Source organism: Peromyscus maniculatus, chromosome 14, assembly GCF_049852395.1.
Source record: "Peromyscus maniculatus bairdii isolate BWxNUB_F1_BW_parent chromosome 14, HU_Pman_BW_mat_3.1, whole genome shotgun sequence".
Lineage (NCBI taxonomy): Eukaryota > Metazoa > Chordata > Mammalia > Rodentia > Cricetidae > Peromyscus > Peromyscus maniculatus.
This window is the reverse complement of record NC_134865.1, coordinates 71,905,835-71,922,357: the sequence shown is the minus strand read 5'-3', so window position 1 is coordinate 71,922,357 and position 16,523 is coordinate 71,905,835. Positions and strand designations below refer to the sequence as shown.

General features: G+C 36.6%; 1 protein-coding gene across 9 annotated transcripts in view; it reads left to right on the top strand.

The window, feature by feature from the left end:
• Positions 1–16,523, top strand: part of Rps6ka5 (ribosomal protein S6 kinase A5) — a 164,153-nt gene that overhangs the window by 111,471 nt on the left and 36,159 nt on the right. For 8 of the 9 annotated variants that reach the window (XM_076551236.1, XM_076551233.1, XM_076551234.1 and 5 more), the window contains 2 exons: positions 9,708–9,791; positions 11,817–11,920. The exons of the other annotated variant lie outside the window; for it this stretch is intronic. In XM_076551236.1, coding sequence (XP_076407351.1) covers positions 9,708–9,791; positions 11,817–11,920 — 188 coding nt within the window. The remainder of the gene's footprint in view (positions 1–9,707; positions 9,792–11,816; positions 11,921–16,523) is intronic. 9 annotated transcript variants of the gene reach the window in all.

The following is a 16,523-nucleotide window of genomic DNA, read 5'->3' as shown; positions in this document are numbered from 1 at the left end:
GGATACACATGGCAGAAGGAGAGAACTGACTCTACAGAGTTGTCCTCTGACCTCCACACACATATACACACAAAATAAACACAATAACAATAGAAAAAAGATATTATAAAATATTTTAGTGTTACAATATTTAATTGTAGCCATTTGTGAAGTCTCTCCCTCCAGAGAGCAGGGACAAGATGGCTTCACTGTTCCCTTTTACTTTTTCTTATGGCAGATTTTGCTAGTTCTGATATGCTTACTCAGGATATTGTTTCTTTCTTTTCCTTTTCCTTTTACTTTTTTTTTTAATACAAATTCAAAATAAACAACATGACAGCAAGCGGGGAAAACTTCTGAAATATCATTTTCCTAGAAACTTCTAAGTACTGAATATTCCATTTGTTAGATAATGTTAAATGTTTTCGTTTACTTGAAAAATATTGAGCGGTCAGTTTTATCTATTTTCTTTCTTCTTTTGGTTTTTATTCTGATAGATAGCTATTGGAGGCCAAGCAGACATCCATGAGAATAGGCTGGCCACTGCCTTGGGGATGACGGAAAGCACTCCTGTCATTCCCAGCATTCCCATGACTACTAGAGCGCCACTGGTTACAGCAGGAATGGATGAGGTGCATCTATCAGTATAAGATTATCTCGTTTATTTTCTGAGGAGCAAAAGATTATTTAAAACTATGTTGAGTGTCAGGGACTTACTAGAGCAGTGGTTCTCAACCTTCCCAATGCTGCTACCTTTTAATACAGTTTCTCGTGTTGTGGTGACCCCCAATCATAAAATTATTTTTGTTGCTACTTCATAACTAATTTTGCTACGGTTATGAATCATAATGTAAATTTTTTTGAAGCTAGAGGTTTACTAAAAGGGTCGAGATCCCCAGGTTGAGAACCTCTGAACTAGGGGAATTTAGTAGAATTTACCATGAAATAATAAGATTGAAAATACTGTTATTTTTATTTTGTAAACTTATTTTATTTAAAACATTGTTTTTATTAAAGTTTTGGCAGTTTTACTGCTTTTTATCATGGCTATCCTCCTCCCACAACTCCTCTCAGATCCTTCCTTATCTCCCTACCCATCCAACTTCATGTTCTCTCTCCCTTTTTTTCTTGGTCCCTTTTTCTCCCCAACTCTTAAGTCCATGGAGTCCGATTAGTGTGTTGGCTGACTCCTCCTGGGCATGGGGCCTGCTCTGTTAATATACCAGCTGCCACATCATTAAAGGCAATAGACTTTTCTTCTCCCAGCTTCAGTTAATGCAGTGGCTCCTTGACAGGAGAAAGACTTTGTGCCCTTCTCCCTCCTCCATGCTAGGATTCTGTCTGCCTTGAGCTTTTGCAGGACTTGTACATATTGTCACAATCACTGTGAGTTCAAATGTGCATCTGCCCTGTTGTGTATGAAAAAAAAATGCAGTTTCTTTGAAATGATCCACTTCTACCCCCTCTGGCTCTTACAATCTTTTTTTTTTTTTTTTTTTTTTTGGCTTTTTGGCTTTTTGGCTGGGGCATGGGAAGGGGAGGTTGACTGGCCTGAGACTTGCTATATATACTAGGCTGGCCTTGAATTCATGAGATCTGCTTACCTCTGCCTCCTGAGTGCTAAAATTAAAGGTACATACTACCATGCTCTTGGCTTTCTTACATTCTTCCTGCCCATCCTCCAAATAGAGCCTTGAGGGGAGGGGTGTAGTATAGACATTTATAGTCAAATACTCCAAAGACTCTTATTCTCTGCATGTTGAGAGGTTGTGGTTCTATGCGTTAATTGCCATCTTCTGCTGGGAGCTTTGATGATGAGGGTTGAATAAAGCATTCATCAATGGGTGTAGTAACAAGTCATTAGGAGTCGTTTTGTTGCTTTGTCCATTTAGCAGAATAATAGTAGTGTGTTTCTTTTTGCATTGTGTGTGTATATGTGTATGCATATCTGTGGCTTGGTATGCATATAAAAGTAGCAAAATAATATAACACTGTATGAACTCAGCATTCACATTTTTTGGTTATTAACATTTCCTCTTTTTTTTTGCATATTCAGTACATATTGAATCAGTGTCTGCCATGATCCAAACATTATTCAGTCAAGTTGTAGAGATCTGACAGTGAGCCAAAGAGACAACGATTTCTCCTCTAAACTGGGCAGCAGACAGTAACACATGTGTAAGTCAAATACGTATGCAGTATATTAGTAATAGGTTACAAGGAATCAAATTCAGTAGGAAAGAGATGGAAGGATCCGGGCATACTAGGTTGACCTGGAGGTGCTTTATCAAGAAGTTGACATGTGAGAAGAGAGGTGTGAAGGAAGTGAGAGTGGGCCCTGTAGGTATCTTGGGAAATGTTTTCTAGGTAAGGCCCAAGTTTTTGTGAAACGAGGCAGTGTAGGTTGTATGGAAGGGATGATTAGAGTAGTGAGGGTAAGGACATGTAACTATATGAAAGGATTATAGGGAAAGGACACTTAAGTACCACTAGAGTGTGAGTAGCATGGCATAAACAGAGCTGTCTTAGAATGTGGTTCTGCTTGGCATGGTTGGTTGTAGGCAGAAGTTTCTGTCTCACCAGCAACTCCAAAATACCCAGTAGCCACTTCTCAAGTAATTGACACGGAGGCTTAATATTACTTGCAAATGCATAGCTGGTAGCTCAGGCTTATTACTAATTAGCTCTTACGCTTAAATTAACCTATAATTCAGTTATGTTTAGCCATGTGGCTTGGTACCTTTTTCTCAATATGGCATTCTCATCTTGCTTCTTCTGCATCTGGCTGGTTACTCTTGACTCTGCCCTTCTTTTTCCCAGCATTCTCAGTTTGACTTTCTTGCCTAACTTCCTGCCCAGCTACCAGGCCTGTCAGCTTTTTATTAACCAATGAGAGTAATACATATTCATGGTGTAGAAAAGGATTATTCCACAGCAGGTGGTAACTCAGAATGGGACAGGAATTGAGTTGAGAAGGAAGCTTTGAGGTAGTCCTAGCAAAAGATGATGTTGCCTTGAGCCATGGGCAGTGGGGTGTAGTATCAGAAGTAGATTTGGAGTGTGTTTGACAATAAGACTAACAGAAATTTTTATGAGTTAAGATGTGGGATATGAGAGAATCTGAAGAATCTAGGATAGCTCTAAGTTGTGTTGCTAGAGCAACTAAAAGAGTGAGGTTACGGGTCTTGGGATGGGTGAACCAGTTTAGTTCAGTAAGCTAAATCTGAATGATCCAAGAGACAGAAAAGCAAGTGTCTACTCATATTATAAGTTGGGAGAGAACTCTGGTTTAGATACATAAATTTGATAACTTCCAATTTTGTATGTAAGTGATTTTTTAAATCTTGAACATAGATAAGAATATAACAGAGTAAGTGAAGATAGAAAAGAATAAAAGAGATAAATCTGACTCTCAACTGTTTAAATGCTAAGAGAATAAGGCAAAGGAGAGGGAACTGCAAAAGAGTATGGAAAAGAGACAGTCCTTTAAAGCCAAGTGGGAAATTGTCTCAAGCAAGAAATGATTAGCTGTCAGTTGTCTTAAGCCAAATAAGATGAGTGCTGAAGGTTGAACACTAGCTCAGTTGAGAGAGAACAGGAATAGACTTACAATCGCATCTGTGCACAACTCAGGTACTGTGAAGGAGAAAGGTAGGATGAGTGGAGAGCACAGCCGAGAACGAATGGGGCAGATTTGAGAGGGGCTGAGGTGCTATACTTTAAGATGGGAGAAGTTGGCTGGGTGTGGTGAGTCCAGTCCAGGAGGATCATTAGTTCCTGGCCAGCCTGGGCTATGGAGTATGATCCTGTCTGAGAGAGATAGGGAGAAAGAGAAATAAGAAATGTCATATGCCAATTAAAATACCCCTGAAAACAAAGTGGGAATAAATATCCTAATGATACAGAGAGGGGAAAAAAGGAAAGGACTTAAAACACTCTTGAGATGGATATCAACAAATGTACAAGGTATTGTAGATCTTAGCCAGAGAAGGTCAGTCATTCAGGGAGAAGATGAATTATTGGGTGTAAGAATGTTTGGAGGCTTAGAGGTAGCTTATGGAAGGCCTTTGTGATTGCTTTTATTTTCTCACTGAGAATAAGGAAAGGAATGGAGATATTGAACGTGTAAAATAAATGGATTAGAAAAATGGCTGGTTTTGTTGCTCAGATAGAAGTCTAGTTAAAGTTAATGATCATGAATTTCAGATGAAATTGATCAACCCGCTTATATATTTTTGTGCGGCCTCTTAGCTGTATAAATGCATGTGAAGAGTGAGTGGGGGATTCAATTTAACTTATCTTTGTAACTAGCTTTCCTTTGTGTATGCCCATAAACAATGCAAACTATTATCTTGCATTTTTAAGATGTGCATAAATGGTATATTCTAAATTGATTTTGTGTGTGCATTTGCATGTAGGGGTTGGGGTGGGCGTGTGTGTGCACATATACATGCAGGTACATGTTCATATGTATGCATGTGTTTATAGAGGCCAGATGTTGATGTCAGGTGTCTTCCTCTAATTCTTCACTTTTTTTGACACTGAACCTGGAGCTCTTCAATTCTTCTAGGTTGGCTGGCTGTGAGCTTTGAGGATCAGCCTGAAACTCGGGAATTATTGCATAATTCTATACATTAGAGATTCACTCAGGTAGTTTATGTAGCTAACCATATTAAAAGAATAAGTTGGAGCTAAAAAGATAGCTCAGGAGGTAAAGTACTTACTGTGCTAGCATGAGGACCTGAGTTCAATCCCCAGCACCCACAAACACTGAGCGTGCTGTAATCCCAGTGCTGGGGAGAAGACAGGATGATCCTTGGAGCTCACTGATCATCCAGCCTACCCTAATAGGTGAGCTCTGGGTCCCATGGAGAGAGACTGCATCAAAAATCATGGTAGCCTAAACATGTTCTGAACAGGGACAACACCAGTAGACATGCTAATGTGGAAGAGGGAAAGCTCACATCCAGACAATGAACTAAGGAATGCTGGGGGAAGGGTGCTTTCCAGAGAAGAGCACACCCAATTGGTTATCTAATACCAAATGGCCAGCCCTGGAAACATATACATACAAGTATCACTATACAGACTGAGCAGGTTGTATTTATATATTCAAGAGTATGAGAGAGACACACACATACGTATACACATATAACTACAGTTACAAGTCCATGAATTTGAAAGAGTGGGGTGTGCATGAGAGGGATTGGAGGGAGGAAAGGGAATGGGGAAATGATGTAGTTCTGTTATAATCTCAAAAAGTAAAAAATTATGTAAAAAGTCAACATAGACAGTTACTGAGAATGACATTGGAGTTGACCTATGACCTCCATATATGCAGACACATGAACACACACACACACACACACACACACACACACACACACACACACGAAAGAGCCACAGCTTATAAGTAGCAATGGTTGTTTCTTTTTTATTTTCATGACTTTTAGTTCCTGTGTGTTTGGGAATAGTATGTGTACCACATGTGTGTCTGGTGCTCACAGAAGCCAGCAGAGTCAAATCCCTTGGAACAGGAGTTCCAGATGGTTGTGAGCCATCATGTGGGTGCTAGGAACCAAACCAGGTACTTGTGCAAAAACAGCCAGTGCTATTAACCTCTGGGCCATCTTTTCAGGCCCAATATTTATGTTTTTGATAGATAAACTTCATTATTAGTTTCTGGAAGGCTTGTTTTTTCATGGTAGAGCATCTTTCAGTTCTTGAACAAACTTTACTTTTCATGAATTTCTTTATTCATTGGCTTTTTATATTATTATTTGTTAGAAATGTTATTATTTAAATTGATGAATAATTTTCTTTTGTAATATTGCATTTTCTGATTTTGGTATCAACATTTTGATACAATAAAATGCATTTGTAATAGTTTTACAGTTTTTGTTTTAACACAGAAGTTTACAAACTTCTCTAAGTTTGAATGAATGCATTCCCACAACTAGGATGGCCCATGGTTATCTGTTTCCTGTTTTCATGACAGGTAGCTCAAAGACATATATAAACACATAGGTATATTTAGACCTTGAATTAGTTTTGGTGAGTTGTTGTAATTTTATATAAAATACATTATGTCTAAAATTCTTTGGCCTCCATTTGTTCATAGAATTTCTGTATGTTTTTGATTTCTGGTATAACTCCTGTACTGTCTACTTTTACATTACCAATATTAACAATTTACAATCTGTCTTTCCATGTTTTACCCTCAGTCTTCTGTAAGACATACTCTACTAGGTCCCCCAAGGATTGCCACTTCTTTAATTAGTTCTTTTGTTCTTTTTATCCTCTTTAAGTTTCTTTGATGTTTTCTCCAAAGCTTGGAATTTTATAGTTATGAATAATTGTTTTTTTTAAAAAATAACAAATAAGAATTTTTAGAAACAGCTATTAGTTATCTCTCTCAAGTTCTGATTTCTATTATTTTTACTGTTTTAAAACTCATAGTCAGCTGGGCAGTGGTGGTGCACGCCTTTAATCTCAGTACTCAGAAGGTAGAGGCAGGCAGATCTCTGTGAGTTCGAGGCCAGCCTGGGCTACAGAATGAGTTCTAGGAAAGGCGCCAAAGCTACACAGAGAAATCCTGTCTCAAAAAACAAAGAAAGAAAGAAAAAAAACTCATAATAGTCATTTTGTCTTTGGTGATACATGCATTATTTAGAAGTTGATTTTCAGACAATAAAGAAATGAGATATATAGTACACTTTTAGGTAAATAAAACATGACTTAGAATATAGTATAGACTTTTATAGGGATGAGCCCCCTTATTGTTTGCCCAATGTAGAGTGGTCGGCCTTGAAACCATATACATACAAACAACAAGAAGGTACTTACTAGGTTGTATTTATATATATTTGTACACAAAAATACATACTTAACAATAATAATCAAAGAAAAAGAAGCTTCCAACTTGGAAGTGAGGAAGCATGAGGGGTTTGAATGCATATCTGGGAGGTGCCAGAAGGAAGAAAAGGATAATAGAAAGTGATATAATTCTATTTCCGGTAAAAAAATAAATGACTGCTAGTGATTATCACATCTTTCTGGCATTAACCAATACATATATTTTATATACTTTTAAAATCAAAGTTACAAGTATCTAGTGTTCTAGACAAGAAAATCTAGATTTTCAAGATTTTTAATTTGGAAATTTTCTATCTTTATTCATTGTATGTGTATGCATGTCTGGACACACATGCCACGGTGCACATGTGGAGGGGACAACTTTCAGGAGTCAGTTCTCTCCACTATGTGGATTCTAGGTATCAAACTCAGGTCATCAGGCTTGCTGGCAGTTGCCCTTATTTACTAATCATCTTACCAGCCCCATTTGAACTTTTTATCAACTTAAGATTTGATTTTTATTGTCTTACACTGGGAAGGAAATCAGCATTTGAAATCAGTTTCAAAATACGTGAAGCAAAGCCACCTATAAATGGAGAAGAAAGTTTTATTAGATTTTCCCACAAGACTAGTTTTCTAAGCAAAAGTCAATAAAACAATACCTCTAAACTCATCAAATTTTTACTCATTAAGTTTAGAGATTTTTTTTCAGTGTTCTAAAACTTGATTTGGCATTTGGTGTTTTAGAGATGTCTTCATAACATCTTTTAAAATAATATTAAATGAAGTTGGAGAGATGTGTCTATGGTTCAGAGCACTTGCTGCTCTTGTAGAGAACCTGGTTGGATGCTTAGTACCCATGTGGTGGCTCACAGTCTTCTGTAACTCCAGTTTTAAGGGTCCAGTGCCCTCCTCTGGCCTCCACAGGCTCCAGACATCAATGTGGTATATAAACATACATGCAGGCAAAAACTCATACACAAAAATTTAAAACTTTTTTAAAGGAGTTATCAAGTGATTTAATTTTCATATGTTTCTGGAGATTGGCTATGAAATGTTTTTTGCTTTGTGTTCAAAAAGAGCTATAGCTTAATATTATATTAACTTAAAAACAGTTTAGTTTTAAGGAGCTTTTTAGAAATGAGTTTTGAAGTATTTTTAATAATCTGATGAATACATCCTAATGTTTATTTTTCTGTGTGATGAAATATTTAAAATTTCGGCCTTTTGTACACAAACTTGGGTGAAAGTAACTTTATTTAATGCTAATCTTTTTGGTAGTCTCTGTATTAGCATTTGGTCCTGAAATGATGAAGCAGAAAGATGTGGCATGTGTTCAGTGGTACAGTGGCTATTCAAAAACACAGTTCTGCCAACTAACAACAACAAAAATTCCCTATTGGCCCATACCTGAATTACTTCTTTTAGTTCCTAGGGGAAATAATATTTCAATGTCCATAGAATATAGAAGGAACGAAGTAAATCATAAACCATATTAAACTTTATCTTTGTGTGTATGTATATTATGATAGTTTAATTCATAATGTTTTAAAGCATTGTTTCCGTGGATTTGTTTAACCTCAGTAAAATTTGTCTTCTGTCCCTTTGGTGTCACAGCCCCAACAGTATGCGTTTGTCACAGTTAAAATTGGTAAATAAAAAGGAGTGCTTATTTTCCTTGAAACCTTGTTGATGGGGGAATAAAGTATAAATCAGAGATCTTTCACCTAAGAAAGTTTTGTAAAAATAGATTTATTTTATTTTATTTTTAGACAGCATCTCACTATATAACTGTGGCTGGCCTGAAGTCACTAGGTAGACCAGACTGGCCCAAACTCAAGAGCTCCACCTGCCTCTGCCTCCTGAATGCTGAGACTAAATATGTGTGTATACCACCACAGTTGTCATTTGTGAAATATTTTAATGCCACCAAAGTGCTCTTAAATTTAGATATGGCTGTATAAATGTGTAATATATAATTATATAAAAAAATTTCCTTACTCAGTGTATTAATCTTAGTTCTCTCTTTTATTACATTGGGATGATTTATTGGTCATTTTAAATTTTTCTTAGGTTTTTAAAACTAACTTTGAGACTGATATATTAAATTAACCTTTTTGATTTTTTAAAAGTTTTATTTCAAAAATCAGCAGCTGTCATTAGGAGACCATTGTTTTCCCAAGACAATTTTGTTCATCATTTAAATAAGCCATTAACAGTGCCAGTGATGGGGGAAGAGGTGTTTTCACCCTATTTTCCTATTTTGGTTGCTATATTCATTGGCCTTTGGCCTTCCTTTAAATTTTCTGATGTTTTCCCAATTTTGCATATCTGGAAATAAAAGCCCTCAGTTACTAAATGTTAGTTCATGTTACCCTACTAGGACTATTTCCATTCCTAAGAAAGAGTGATTAAAGAAACTAGTAACTGAAATATGCATTCACCAAGAACAACAACAAAAGAGAAGCATTAGAGCCGGGTGGTGGAGGGGGATGCCTTTAATCCCAGCACTTGGGAGGCAGAGGCAGGCGGATCTTTGTGAGTTCGAGGCCAGCCTGGGCTACCAAGTGAGTTCCAGGAAAGGCGCAAAGCTACACAGAGAAACCGTGTCTTGAAAAACCAAAAAAAAAAAAAAGGAGCATTAAATGGATTAATTTGTGAGTGGGTTGATGGATGACAGTAGTGTTTCAGGCATGAGAAGTCTGTCTCAGATGTTTGCCCAATAGCCTCCTGAGGAGGTAGAGGTTTACCATGGTACAGAGGGTCTGTCGGGCAGATTATACCACTGCTACTGCTGCTGTAACTCAACACTGACATGCATTACTTGTCATGCTAGCTTGAAATCAAATCCCCTTTTTGTTTGTTTGTTCAAGACTGAAAGAGCATATTCTTTTTGTGGAACTATTGAATACATGGCACCAGATATTGTCAGAGGGGGTGATTCAGGACATGACAAGGTATGTTCTACTTTTGATACTACTTTGTGTATTTCTGTAAATTGTGCAGGAAGAGTGAATCCCAGTTAATAACTTCCAGTGCAGACTTTAAACAGAGCATCTCTCTGTTACTTCTTACCTTCATTTGTTTCTCTGCTTTGTGTACTGGAACACACTATGAGTTTTCACATTTTGTTTTAACAAAAGTTAAGACATTTTGGGTTTTCCTTTTAAGGTTTTATTTATGAAGATCTTTTGTAGAGTAACATTCTTGTTAAAGTTGAAACCTTGAAGTTATTCATTAAATAATTTTACATTTTATTTTCTTTGGAAGAGCCTATGAGTGTGAACAAAGTACCAATCATGGTGCTTACTACTTAAGTATCATTTAAAAAAAAACTCATTCTTTTTGTGTTAGACACATTTGAACTAAGTATAATACAAAGGTGTGACTGAATAACTAAGCTGTGTATATGGCTCCTCTCTGCATCATGGAGAAAGATTTTGGACAGAGCTTTATTAGTATGGTTAAATTCTTTAAGTTCTTCAAGAAACAGATGGTGGTTGTGTTTGCCACCTTTGGTTAATAAGTCCTGCCAAGATGTTGAGAGACCACTGAAAAAGAAAACTACTCACATTTTATTCCCAGTTTCTGCCTTTAACTTCACAAAGATATTGATGACTTTGTTGATTATTATCCAACAGAAATCGCATTTTTCATAACCTTTTAAATTTTCATTTAAGGAAAATTCTACGGTTAAAATATAGTTTGTTTTCCTAACCCTTTAAAGAGCTCGATTTTTTTTCTTGCTTTCTTTCTTTGTTTCTTTTCTTTCCTTTTTTTCCCCCTCCTCTCTCCCCTGTATAAATGCCAATGAAAATAATAAAGAAGCTGTCGGCTCTAAGTCGTTACAAGATCTAGGCCATTTTCTTATCCCGTATTAAAGGGTAATACTTTCCTATCACTTTTGATTTAACAATAACATTCTCTAAATGAATTCTGGCTGGCTTGTCCTTATTGTTCTCCTCTCCTTTATCCCCTTTCAAAACACCACATAAACGATTCCAGTATCTGGGATGAATGATGAATGCTTGGTCTTCTTTTGGATGACCTGTCCTATATCGATCAATCCCATTCCCCAGGTTTGGATATACTGGCCCATGGCTAGAATCTGATCTCAGGTCTGTATTAGCCAAACAGCATGGTTTCATGTCCAGTGCAGAACATTCTGAGGGCAGACTCAGCTGGCATTGGAACTGCTTATATGAATTCAGGAGTTGAAATGCTGGTTTAGTTTGCTTTATGGTATAATTTAAAGCTATTGTGTGATTCAATAGGAATTTATAACTTAGATTTTGAAAATTAACTACTAAAGCTTTAATTTTCAAATAAGAAAACCTTGTTTTACACCTAGAATTTCTGCATGACTAAGATCCATGATATAATTAGCCAAAAAATATTGTCTCTTGAATATTTATTGTTCAGATAATGGTTTTTATAAATAGGTTTCCAGTTGAGTACATTTTACTTTCTATTATTTTAAACTTCCCCATTCGTGTGAATACATAGACACATTCTGTAAGAGAAATTGGTTTTTAGGGGACTGTTTAAAAAGTAACACCCTTGTGTTAGATTTTTACATTTTTGCCTTTGAGTTTAAGGAATTCTCTCTTGTTCTTTGAACATGAATGCTTTATAAAAATGCTAGTTGGTACTCCCCCCCCCACCAGATCATAAATTCAAAATTCTACCTACCTAAACTTTTAGAAAATAAATTTTAAGTTAAATTGTCTTAAATTAACAATGGTAAAACTAACCAGTTTAGGAAATCATTAAAGCATTTTCTGTTGTGGGAATAAGTAGGCTTTTTTTTTTTCTCTAAATGTCTCTTATATATGTTAACTTAATACTCCTGGGACAGAAAGCTATGAGAAATGTTTTTGGTAAAATATTTTTTAAGTATATAACTTTATTTTGGTCCTTTTTTCTTGTAACATATATTTTAGTTGCTAATTCTTCAAAGTGAAATTATTATTGTTTTATAGGCAGTTGACTGGTGGAGTTTAGGTGTTCTAATGTATGAACTACTAACGGGAGCGTCTCCTTTCACTGTTGATGGAGAAAAAAATTCCCAGGCTGAGATATCTAGGTAAGACTTAAACAAATACCCTAAAATTATCCTCTTGTAGGCTTCTTGGGTGTTACTGTCTGTACTCATTCATAACAAGTATCACGGTTGCAGTGTTATGTTTTTGTCCTATTTTTATTTGAATTTTCTAACATTAAAGACAGATTTGACAGAAATAAATATTGAATCCACTTCAGTGAAGATGAAATAACAAGGATCAGTTTGCCTTCTTCCCTGAAACAATTTTAATAATGGACAAAATGTATGAAACAGCAGTTTTAGGACATTGGACATCTGGCAATGGAGGACAGTGGTTTTATAGGTACAGAAAATAAATAAGGTATGTGCTAAGGTCACCCCAAATGACTACCTTCAGAGCTCCCAGGATGCAGCACACGGAGGAACAACCCATGTGACATCAAAGAAATGGAACTGATAGTCTAGGGAGTCCTAGACAGCTAGTTTGCTGACCGGAGTGTCTGAGAGGAGAGATGGGAGTCCAGAGACTAGCAGAAGCATTGTGATATGGAAAATATACACAAAACACTTACTATTTTATAGTTATTTACTTATAGTATAGTGTAGATCAACTCCAGATTGATCTACACCTTCAACACAACTACAATTCCAATTCCAACTGGCTTTTTTGGTTTGGGCTTGGTTTTTTTTTTTTTTTAATATAAGAAATTGGCAATCTGATCTAAAACTCAGAAATGAAGAGGAACTAGACTAGTTGGATTACCTTTGAAGAAGAAGAACAAAGTTGATTTCAAGACTTATAAGCTGTAATGATTGCACACTTTGTTTTTGGTGTCAAGACAAACAGATGAATTCTGAATAATTTGCACACCTGCAATCCCAGTACTCAGAAGGTGTAAACAAGAGGTTTGCTACGAGTTCAAGGCTAGCCTGGTCAACATTGCAAGTATTAGAGCAGCTCTAGCTACACAGCAAGACCTGTTCTCTGAAAAATGAAAAAAGAAGAGAAAGAGGAAGGAAGGGAGGGAGAAAGGAAGGAAGGAAAAGAAGGAGAGAGGGAGGGAGGGAAGGAAGGAAAAGAAGATAACCAAAACAGAATAGAGCCCAGAAATAAAACTGTGTGTACAGGTAACACACTTTTGACAGAGGTTCAAAGATACCTGTCACTTTGCAGGGTGTGGGGACCTTCTCAATTAATGATGCTAGAACCACTTACTGCTCAGATAGGAAAAACATGAACTTCAAATAAATGCTTACTACTATATAGGAAAAAATCAGTCCAAAGGAAGTTATAACTATAAAACTTCAGGAAGAAAACATTTTTAAAAATCTATAGGGCTGGGAGACGCCTCAACAGATAAAGGTTTAAACCTAGTGACCTGAGCTCAAGCCCCCAAACCCACATAAATGTGGAAGCATACTCCATCAAGTTATCTCTGACCTCCACCTGTGCTGTGGAGCTTGCATCCCCCTCTACAGAATTAGCTAATTTCCTAAAGTTCACTGTGGTCTTGAGTAAGCTAAAAAGTTCTTACGTAGAACAGTCAATAAATAAATCATTTATAAACTAGACTGTTTCAAGATTAAATATTTCCATTCTTCAAAACATTAAGAAAATGAAGGCAGTAAGTCACTGAGATAAAAAGTTTTAATCAGTCAGGCAGTGGAGGCACATGCCTTTAATCCCAGCACTCGGGAGGCAGAGCCAGGTGGATCTCTGAGTTCGAGGCCAGCCTGGTCTACAGAGCAAGTTCCAGGAAAGGTGCAAAGCTACACAGAGAAACCCTGTCTCAAGAAACCAAAAAGAAAAGAGAAAAAAGAAAAAAGAGTTTTAATCATGTATCTGATAAAGGTCTGGTATAGAAAATATATAAAGAACTCTAAAAACTTAAATCAAACAACCTCCTTATAAAATAGACAAAAATATTGAACAGACATTTCAGTGAAGATGATCAGTGAGTGGCAAATAAACATGTAAAAAGATGAGCAGTTTCATTGGTATTTAGGGAAATACAGATTCCAACCACAGTGAAATACTCCCATACTCACTAAGCTGGTTGTGAATAAAGACGATAGCCATGCCAGATGCTGGTAAGAATATGGAGGAAATGCAAGGGAGTGTGAGTAGGGGCACTTGATAGTACAGTATCAATAATACAATGTTAGAAAATGAGCAGTTTCTTTGAAAGCAAAACATTCTCTACTACATGAACCATCCTTCTAGCCCTAGGTATTTACAAGGGAAAATAAGACATATCCTTTCAAAATCTTGTACAGCAAGTGATCCCAAACTGGAAATAACCCAAGTATCTGTCAACAAGCAGTTTTGAAAAATTATGGTGTATCCATGCAAATAAAGAGCTACTTCACAGTAAAAGTGCACACTGTTTCAGTACAAATAAGAAGTTGGATAAATCTAAAAGTAGTTGTACTGAATGAAGAAGCCAGACAATATAGAGTGTTTACTGTATGATTCTAGTTCTGGAAAATGTCAGCTCATCTATTTTAACAAGAAGCAGAATATTGATTGGTGTGGGAGTGGTAAGGGAGAAGAGAAGGAAGGATTCACAAAGGAACATGAAAAACTTTGGAAGAGAATAGGTTTCTTCATCATCTTGAGTGTGGTGCCAGTTTCACAGTTACATGCACAAGGCAGGCTTCATCCAGTTACACTTTGTGTGAATTTATTCTGCATCCATTGTACATTAATAAAGTAAAATAGTAAGATGTACCATTTCCAGGACAAACTCAGAAGTAGATAACTTCAATATTTCAGCTTACTTAATACCTAAGTTAAACAAGAAGAAATTTTTTTTAATCAGCTGAAATTATACCTGTTGCAAAATTCTAAATACTGTTTTTAAATTTTAACTCTAAATGGATTTTTGACAGTTTGAAAATTCCTCGGGTGGGGTGTGGTGATTCATATCCATTATCCAGCTGACCATGGAGTCACAAGAGTCACAGAGTTGAAGCCAGCCTAAGCAAAATTTTGATACTCCATCTAAAAAAATTAATAGGTTAATTTTTAGAAAAATGCCTCAAAATAATAGGAAATGTTGGCCATCATTATGAGATGATGAATTTAGGTCTTGGTTTCCCTTCCCACTCTAGTTCTGTCTGCCTGTAGAGAAGTATATTGCTTATGATAGCAGCAACTCTTCAAGTGACAGTCACATTTAAATTGATTGGGTTTCTTCCCTTCAACCATTTGGCATTCTGGTTTTAGCAAGTGAAAGATCATGAGTCAAAATCTGTCTAAGAACTTTAAACTAGAACAAATGGATGTTCAGGAATTAAAGTAGAATTTCTTCCTTTTAATCAGTTGTCTTATTTTGTTAGGTTAATTTTGTTTAAAACTTGGTGTTAACAGGATAATTTGGTGGCTTTTGATGACTGAATTGTCCTACTTCACCTTTTCCTTTTAGGTTAATCATTTTGATTATCTTTACTGATATAAATCTCTCATAGTTTGTTCTTTTAAATATATAATCAAGATAAGTGTCTCTTGTCTCTAAGTGTTTTAATTGGTGAAGGCCTTTTTTCATTGAGTTCTTACATTCATTACTTAAGAATTTTGTTTTGAAACAGAGTCTCACTATGTAGTCTTGGCTAGCCTTGAATTTACTGTGTAGACCATGCTGGCCTCCAATTCATAGAGAGCCACATAGTCTTCTCTGTACAATCAAGTAAATCCCACCCCCCCACTTGACTGTTAAAACTCAGTTTCTCTTCAAATGTAGTCCCAATAGATACAAGGACCAGCCCAGCCTGAACTAGTTTGGGTAAATGCCCAATAAAACTGTGTCCTCAGGTGAACTTTTAATGATAATCCCCTATTTACTATTTTATGTCTACATAATTGGGTGTGCATTTGATTAAAATTAGGTGCATAATAAAAAAGGACATACACAGTAGAATTATTTATATGACCTCTATCAAACAAAACAGAAAATAATGGCACTGTTCCCCTTAGTAACCATACTTCTCTTGAAAGAAATCTGTTTGTAAGGCTCCTAGCAGTGAGATCAGGACCTGTCCGTGGCACTTTAGCTGGCTTTTGGGAACTTGTTCTCCCTGCTGGGTTACCTTACCCAGCCTTTATGCTCACTCCTACCTCAACCTAAAGTGCTATGCTATGTTCAAGCCCCTGGGAGGCCTGCCCCTTTCTGAATGGAGAAGTGAGTGGGTGGGGAAGGGGGTAGATGGGAGTCGGGAGGGGGGGGAGGGAATAGGAGGTGAGGAGGGAGGGGAAACTGTGGTCAGTATGTAAAATGAAGGGGGAAAATGTTTTGTTTTTTTTTTTTTTTTTTTTAAAAGGAATCTCCAAACAGTAATGGGAGCTTGGGCCCTTGTGTATCTTCACTCTTGTGGCCTGTTGTTCCCCCGTGGTATGTTCTGACCTGTTCTATAGTTTGACTTTGAATACAGCTTCCTTGCTACCTTTGCAGTCTGTGTGAGTCTTTATTTCAAGTTTTTGACTTAGAGTTCAAGAATCTGGAATCAACTGGCCCAGATTCCCAACTACTGGTAACAACATTGCTGCGGGTACTTGAAGACAATTTTATGTAAGATAAACCTTTTCAGTTCTGTTGACTATTCGTAAGAAATTACTTCAGATTCCTCATATCTTGGTACCGTTTTA